Here is an 8,832-nt window from a genome sequence, read left to right on the forward strand (position 1 = left end):
ATAAAGAAAATGGAAGATGCGTTTCAAAATCACCAGATATCTCAAAGTACTTTGTAGTCCGTGAAGTATTTTGAAGTGAAGTCACTGTTGTAATGCGGGAAACACAGCACAGCAAGATCCCGCATTATGTTTTGATCTAAAATTATATCTTGCTTAAGGGATAAATGTTTGCCAGCATACCGGGGAGAACTCCCCTGCTTTTTGAGAAATCAGGCTTTTGATCTACGTAGAAGTAGTTATGGGGGACAGGCAGGAAAGTGGAACTGAGCCCACCTCGGACCAGTCATGATTTTTTTTTTAAATATATTTTATTGAAATTTTTTTCCAAACAACAATTTTTCCCTCTTACAAAGCAAACAAAACAATAACAAAACAGAAATTTTTAACAATACACAGGTAACAAAACCCCATTGTCTATTGACCTAAACTAAACTAAACCCCCCCCCCTCCCCCTCCCCCTGGGTTGCTGCTGCTGGTCATCTGTCTTCCCTCTAACGTTCCCCTAGGTAGTCGAGAAATGGCTGCCACCGCCTGGTGAACCCTTGAGCCGATCCTCTCAGGGCAAACTTTATCTGCTCCAGTTTAATGAACCCCGCCATATCATTTACCCAGGCCTCCAGTCCGGGGGGTTTCGCCTCCTTCCACATGAGTAGGATCCTGCGCCAGGATGCAAAGGCCACGACATCAGCCTCTTTCGCCTCCTGCACTCCCGGCTCTTCCGCAACTCCAAATAGAGCTAACCCCCAGCCTGGTTTGACCCGGGCCTTCACCACCTGCGAAATCACTCCCGTCACTCCCTTCCAGTGCCGAGCACGCCCAAAACATATGTGCGTGGTTAGTCATGATTTATTAACTGGCGGATTAGGCTCGAGGGGACAATGCTCTGCTCCTGTTTGTTGTGTTCTGATGAAATAGCGCAAGAGAATCTTTGACATCGGTTTCTGAGAGCAGATTGGAAATTGATCTGATTGAATCATATAAGGGCCAGAGGGGACTTGACATACGGATTAAGAGCAGGAGTAGGCCACTTGGCCCATCGAGCTTGCTCCGCCATTCAATACGATCGTGATCCAACAGAGGGCAGTAGAGTGGAGCTGCTGATTGACTGTTGCGGGGAAAATTTGCATCAGTGCATTGCGGCCACTGCATCCAGAAAGTGTACCTGAGCAAGACACCCTAGGTCGTCAAGTCAAGCACCCAGTTTTATACTGGGGCTGGTTTAGCACGCTGGGCTAAATAGCTGGCTTTTAAAGCAGACCAAGGCAGTCCAGCAGCACGGTTCAATTCCCGTACCAGCCTCCCCGAAAAGGCGCCGGAATGTGGTGACTAGGGGTTTTTCACAGTAACTTCATTTGAAGCCTACTTGTGACAATAAGCGATTTTCATTTTCATTTCATTTCATAACCTTTCACCCCCTGGTTAATGAAGAATCTGGTATCTAGCTCCGCCCTAAAAGTATTCAAAGATTCTGCTTTCACCGCCTTTTCGGGATGAGAATCCCACACTCGCAACCTTTGGAGGAAACATTTCTCTTCATCTCCGTTTTAAATGGCCGACCTCTTATTTGTAAACCGTGACCCCCACATTCTCTCCACATCCGCCCCGTCAATACCCCCCGGGATCTTAAATGTTTCAATCAAGTCACCTCTTACTCTTCCAAACTCCAGCAGATACAAGCCCAACCTTTCCTGCTCATTCCAGCCACCAGTCCGGTAAACCTTCTCTGGACTGTTTCCAAGGCACTGGCACCCTTCCTTAAATAGGACCAATGCCATACTCAGTGGACAGGTTGGATCCTGAGAGGATGTTTCCCTTTGTGGGGATGTCTAGAAGCAGGGGTCAGAGTTTACGAATTGGGGTGTGGTTTCCCATTTCAGACTGCGGTATGGATAATCTCTTTCTCTGGGCGTTGTTAGTTTGTGGAATCTTCTTCCCCAGGGAGCATTGTTGGCTGGGTCATTGAATAGGTTCAAGGCTAAGTTAGATTTTTGATCAGCAAGGGACCTGGGTGTCTGTGTGTGTGTGTGGGGGGGGGGGGGGGGGGGGGGGGGGAAATGTGGGGGTTGAGGCCACAATTAGATGCCGGACCAGGATCGAGGGGCTGAATGGCCTGCTCATCTTAATTCTTATGTTCTTGTCCTTGTCGCTTTCTGCGAAAGCGTGCTAATATAGGAACAGATAATTGTCCTGTGTCTGATCTAACTTTGTACCTGCAAACATTTAGTGGTGCGATTGAACCTTGAAGAAAGAGATAGACCTTTCCAAATGTTATAATGCAGTGGAACAAGGAAAATTAACTACATGTTAAATTTACTCTCCTCTATCTTACAGGGAGGATTTTCAACTTTTATACAATTGTTGCCGATTATTGTCTTGGTCTTAGTGTCCGTTTTAAGCCAGTTGATGGTAACTACACCACCGTATAGTCTCTACTACAGAGCGTAAGTATTGCTGACCATATTCAACAGGTCCTTTAATTCAGTCTAGTCTTAAGGCAGTTTTTTTTCTGGTCAGGACCTTGCTCCAAATTTAACTCCAAATAAATGTGATGGAGGTTTTTTGTTTGTTTGCATATTGTTAGCTGAACGCTAACTTCAACCACTGACTGTGAGGTTTACTTGCTGCCTGATGATATTCCCTTCATAAAATAAAATAAATCCTGCATTTATACAGCATCCTGCTAACCTCACAATATCCCAAAGTGACCTAAACCCAATTAAATACTATTGGAGTGCAGTCACTGTTGTAATGTAGGAATCGTGACAGCAAATATGCACACAGCACAATCCCGCACAATCCCGCACAATCCCGCACAATCCGACAAAGGACAGATAATCTGTTTTACTGGTGTTAGTTGAGGGACAAATATTGGCCCAGGACACGGGGAGAACACTCCTGCTCGTCTTCAAAATAGCACCACGGGAACAGGCCCTCGGTTTGCAATGTCCCATCTGAAAGACAGTGAGGCATTCCCTCAGGACTGCACTGGGAGTGTCGGCCTGCATTATGTATGTGTTCCCATCTGTGGAGTGAGACTTGAATCCTCAATCTTCTGACTTTGCTGAGAATGCTACACTTGACACGCGAGCTGAGCAGGGCTCAAGACAGTTCGTGACGGGAGTCACTCTTTAGTAGCTTTCCTATCATCGGGGATATTATCTTTTCAACATCTTTCAGTCAGCACTGCTGCCTCACGGCGCCGAGGACCCGGGTTCGATCCCGGCCCCGGGTCACTGCACATGTGGAGTTTGCACATTCTCCCCGTGTCTGCGTGGGTCTCACCCCCACAACCCAAAGATGTGCAGGGTAGGTGGATTGGCCATGCCAAATTAATAATAATTTTTATTGTCACAGGTAGGCTTACATTAACACTGCAATGAAGTTACTGTGAAAATCCCCTAGTCTCCACATTCCGGCGCCTGTTCGGGTACACAGAGGGAGAATTCAGAATGTCTAAATTACCAAACACCATGTCTTTCAGGACTTGTGGGAGGAAACCGGAGCACCCGGTGGAAACCCACTCAGACACGGGGAGAACGTGCAGAGTCCGCACAGACAGTGACCCAAGCCGGGAATCGAACCTGGGACCCTGGAGCTGTGAAGCAGCAGTGCTAACCACTGTGCTACCGTGCTGCCCAAATTGCCCCTTGATTGGGAAAAAAAATGATTGGATACTTTAAATTTAAAACAAAATCTTTCAACATCTTTCTTTTATATTTCCTCCAAGGAACATCTCTCCCCTTCTCGACGCCCAAAACTCTATTTCAAAGTTCCTTTATTTGAATTATTTCATTACTCGGTTATTTTATGCATTAATTTTCCATGTTGAAAGCTTCTCCCTCGTGTCCTGCCCGATGTTTAGCCCTTAACCAAAATAACACTTATTTAAAAAAAACAGATCATCTCGTCATTATCTCGTTCCTGAAAATGGCTGCTGTCGTGACAGAATGTGCTTCACCGGCTGTATTGGGATGACCCTCGGGTCATGAATAGTGCTGCAAAAAATGTACGGCTTCTTTTTACAAGTGGGGAGCCCGAACCCCGATTGCGATTCGCTCCGTTGAACATCTTTTAACTTGACTAACTGGGTTCCTCTGCGTGTTGCAGGGCGATGGAACACACTGTCAGGAAGCAGACGAGTAACTTGAAAGTGGTATACTACGTCAACAAAGACTTTGACAAAGAATACACGGGTGTGACGGTACAAAAAGTAGAAAAGAGTGTTGAAGAAGATTATATAAACAACCTTCGGAATAACTGCTGGAGGGAAAGACAGGAGAGTAAGTTGTTTGAACTTATCTTTGTGATAGTGATTCTTCAGTGATATATTTTGTAGCATGTAGACACCCATATTGTAGAGTTTGAGGCACTGTAGATTAAGCAATCCTAATGGAGGGATATTTTTATGTTCTGGTTGGGAATTGCAGTTTTCGCTATCGCTGAGTATCCCGCAGTGATATCAATTAATACCTATTATGTAACATGACTCTGAATTCCCAGTCCTTTCATACCAGATCTCATTGGTTGTTTGCTAGCGGGCAGCTTACCCCCAAGGTGCTGTCACTTCTGTCCCAAGGTGGAGAAGTCCGCGGACGACCCCTTCAAGTTCTCTCCTTCCTCCACCTTGGGGAGGAGGGTATGAGATTTCTGCTGGACGTGGCTATCGGGGTGAGGGATAGAACCTCGATCCCACCAACTCTCAGCACATTGCGCTGACTGGATTCCACACTCTGGGGAAAATATCAAAAATAAATAGCAAGATCCCGCTAACGTAAAATTTCTTTCAAACCCTTTCTTCACATCTTGATCGCCTGATTCATCCTTGGAAAGTTGTGCGGTTGAGAATTATTTTGGTTTCTACTGCTTGCTTTGTTTTTTTCACCCCTGCCCCAAGAGGTTTCATTTAAAACCTGATTCCCAATGGTGACTGATTTGAGGAGGATAGATGGGGTGGATAGGAAGAAACATTTCCCCTTAGCGGAGGGATCAGTAACCAGGGGCATAGGTTTACGGTCAGGGGCAGGAGGTTTAGTGGAGATTTGAGGGAAACCTTTTCACCCAGAGGGTGGTGGGAATCTGGAACTCGCTGCCTGAAAGCGTGGTAGAACATAGAACATGAACATTACAGCGCAGTACAGGCCCTTCGGCCCTCGATGTTGCGCCGACCTGTGAAACCACTCTAAAGCCCATCTACACTATTCCCTTATCGTCCATATGTCTATCCAATGACCATTTGAATGTCCTTAGTGTTGGCGAGTCCACTACTGTTGCTGGCAGGGCATTCCACACCCTTACTACTCTCTGAGTAAAGAACCTACCTCTGACATCTGTCCTATATCTATCTCCCCTCAATTTAAAGCTATGTCCCCTCATGCTAGACATCACCATCCGAGGAAAAAGGCTCTCACTGTCCACCCTATCCAATCCTCTGATCATCTTGTATGCCTCAATTAAGTCACCTCTTAACCTTCTTCTAACGAAAACAGCCTCAAGTCCCTCCGCCTTTCCTCATAAGATCTTCCCTCCATACTAGGCAACATTCTGGTAAATCTCCTCTGCACCCTTTCCAATGCTTCCACATCCTTTCTATAATGCGGCGACCAGAATTGCACGCAATACTCCAAATGCGGTCGCACCAGAGTTTTGTACAGCTGCAACATGACCTCATGGCTCCAAAACTCAATCCCTCTACCAATAAAAGCTAACACACCGTACGCCTTCTTAACAACCCTCTCAACCTGGGTGGCAACTTTCAGGGATCTATATACATGGACACCGAGATCTCTCTGCTCATCCACACTGCCAAGAATCTTACCATTAGCCCAGTACTCTGTCTTTCTGTTATTCCTTCCAAAATGAATCACCTCACACTTTTCTGCATTAAACTCCATTTGCCACCTCTCAGCCCAGTGCTGCAGCAGATGGGAATCGTCACATTGAAGAAGTATTTAGATGAGCACTTGAAATGCCAGAGCACAAAAGGCCACGGACCACTGGGATTAGAGGTGCTTGATGGTTGGCACAGACACGGTGGGCCAAAAGGCCTCTTTCCATGCTGTAAAATCTCTGACTTTCTATTTGCTAATAAATCCAAAAGGCAATTTGGGAGAAACCACTTTGCTTCTGTCTGTGTGGAACTCGTTACCGCACAGTGGCCGAGGGAAGCTAGGTCTGCGACGTAGGATGTGGGTATTTATTGCTCATCCCTAATTTCCCCTGAGCTCTGTGTCTCGCAGCCACCTCAGAGGCAATTAAGAGTCAACCACATTGCTGTGGGGCCTAGTCACGTGTAGGCCAGACCCGGTAAGGATGGCAGATTTCCTTAATTATTGATGGGATTTTACAACAATCGATGACAGTTTCATGGTCACCAACACTGCGACCAGCTTTCGATTCCAAGTGAGATTTTATAAGAATCCATAGAATCCCGACAAGTGCAGAAGGAGGCCATTCAGCCCATCGAGTGTGCACCGGCCCTCTGAAAGAGCACTCTACCTAGGCCCACTTCCCCGCCTAACCTTCACGTCTTTGGGCTGCGGGAGAAAACCGGGGCACCCGGAGGAATCCCACGCAGACACGGGGAGAACGTGCAAACTCCACACAGACAGCCACCCCAGGCAGGAATCGGACCCGGGTCCCTGGCGCTGTGAGGCAGCAGTGCTAACCACTGTGTCATCGTGCTAGTGATATTCATTGAATTTAAATTCCACCTACAGCCATGATGGGATCTGAACCCACCCCCCCAGATTATTAGTCCAAAATCTCTGGATTACTAGTCCGGTGACATTACCACCACGACACCATCTCCATTGTTGATGGGGTTAGATGAAGGGGAGGCTCGTGTGGAGCATAAATAGCAGATTAGCAGTTGAATCCAGTGGCCTGTTTCTGTACCATTAGTTAGTTGTGTGATACTACCGAGATCACCAGGCTAAGCAACCCATACCCCATATCTTGTCAAGTGTTTTCTCAACATCCACTGTTGCTGGACGCTGTGCAATAATTATGTTACTTCCTCTATCCTTAAAGAAAATGACTACCTTTACGCGTCAAAGGTGTACAGAGATGACAGACTTCGGAAGAAAGCTGAGCTCATGAGAATGGAAAGTTGTGAAAAGCTGGCAAGACTTAACGATCTGTATCGAGGAGGCTGAGGCAGCCGACCAGGATTTTGCCCTTGATTCAAATGTTTTGTTGTACAGGGAGACGTTTTGATCTATCAGCGTTTTAAAATAAATGATAAATCGAAGTCTTGTAACCGAGTTTTACCTTGAGAATCCTCAGCTGTCACCCTGTTTACACCGGCGCCTGATTGATTCTGGCCAATGTGCTCTGCAATGGCTGGTGTGTGTGTGTGTGTATGTGTTTCAAATCCCCTTCACTTTATCGTATACAATACAGTGTATTCTAGATTAGCTTTTTAAAAAAGCACATCCAATCTAATGCAATTAATGTCAGTTGTAACAAGGTGTAAATGACTCAAAAGCTGTCAGGTTTTTAATTTCAAAGTTGCCTTGACTGTGTCGAAGTTCACCCAATGGCCCGGGGTTGCAACAGGTACACACAGTCTGAGCAAATAATCCCAGTCCTTAGCTGCTTGTCCATAGTCGTTTGAAGAGACTTCCCCGCTAGCGACTCTCATCGAAAGTTTTGTACTTTTTAAGATATTTATTAGCTATTTCAAGGTAACAACCATACAATTCCAGTACTTTGTTAACAGTGAGCTGGGTTTTAATGTCTTAAAATTTTAGAAACATTCCCATTTTCTTTTTTGTTCTGAAGAATTGTTCTGGCAAGATATATTCACTGACATTTTTATCATTCCTATTAACTGAACAAGATAAGCAATCGAGTGGTATATTGACATATTCCTTATATTAAGGATAATATGAAAATTCTTGGGATCAATCTCCACTGTTGCATGTATAGTGGTATAAACTACTTGATTTCTGTGAATATTGTATAGTTGTGCAGTAATTCTTGTACTGTTCAAAAGATATATATAATGACAATGTATATACGGTTTCAAAGGAATCGCATTTGAATATTGTGATGTCTGGGTTGTGGGAGACAGAACGATGAGGGTAGAACAAAAAAAGCTCACCTCGAATAATCCTTCCAACGGATTAGGCTAAAGGAATATAAAGCTGATTCGCATGGTGATGAATTATGAAGAATTGGACAATGTTCACCTCATGCGTCCAATATCAAAGTAACCCATCTGATTAGCAATGAATTGTTGTCAATATATCATTTTATGCCCTGGATTATCCAATCAATACTGTCCCAGGTACTTGAATTGTGACGGTGCTGATGGAGTAACCTGCTAAAAATTGTGAATATATAATAGCACCAAATTTAATTTAATTCCGTAAACATGGCTTAGTTTCTATTGTAAATTTGAATTGCTGATTGTAATATATATATATTTAATGTATCCTCGTCTTAACCTACATCAAATAAAAGTTATTTTAACCGTGTAACCTGGATGACTTCTGAGTTGAGGCCACGTTTTGTGTTTTGTTTCAAGCTCTCACTGCGAGCTTTCTTGTCTACTGAAGTTTCCGTAGAATCTTTCAACCTCCGAAAGAGCACCCTACCTAGCCCAACTTCCCTACCCTATCCTCCTAACTCCATAATCCCACCTAATTTGCACGTCTTTGGACTGTGGGAGGAAACCGGAGCACCCGGAGGAAACCCACGCAGACTCCACACAGACAGTGACCCAAGGCCGGTGTTGAACCCGGGTCCCTGGCGCTCAGGCAGCAGCGCTAACCGCTATGCTGCCATATCACACTTCACCCAAAGCGGCTATTTTATCTTCCTGAATTC

General features: G+C 45.1%; 1 protein-coding gene across 1 annotated transcript in view; it reads left to right on the forward strand.

Annotated features, from left to right (window-relative positions):
• The window catches only part of dnajb14 (DnaJ heat shock protein family (Hsp40) member B14), a 48,060-nt gene extending 39,577 nt beyond the window's left edge, over nt 1–8,483 (forward strand). The window contains exons 6-8 of the mRNA XM_072495270.1: nt 2,332–2,441; nt 4,108–4,280; nt 7,030–8,483. Of these exons, the coding sequence (XP_072351371.1) occupies nt 2,332–2,441; nt 4,108–4,280; nt 7,030–7,154 (408 nt within the window). The 3' untranslated portion in view covers nt 7,155–8,483. The remainder of the gene's footprint in view (nt 1–2,331; nt 2,442–4,107; nt 4,281–7,029) is intronic.
• Nucleotides 8,484–8,832: the final 349 nt, after the last annotated feature.

Source organism: Scyliorhinus torazame, chromosome 3 (genome assembly GCF_047496885.1).
Source record: "Scyliorhinus torazame isolate Kashiwa2021f chromosome 3, sScyTor2.1, whole genome shotgun sequence".
In the NCBI taxonomy this organism is placed as follows: Eukaryota; Metazoa; Chordata; class Chondrichthyes; order Carcharhiniformes; family Scyliorhinidae; genus Scyliorhinus; species Scyliorhinus torazame.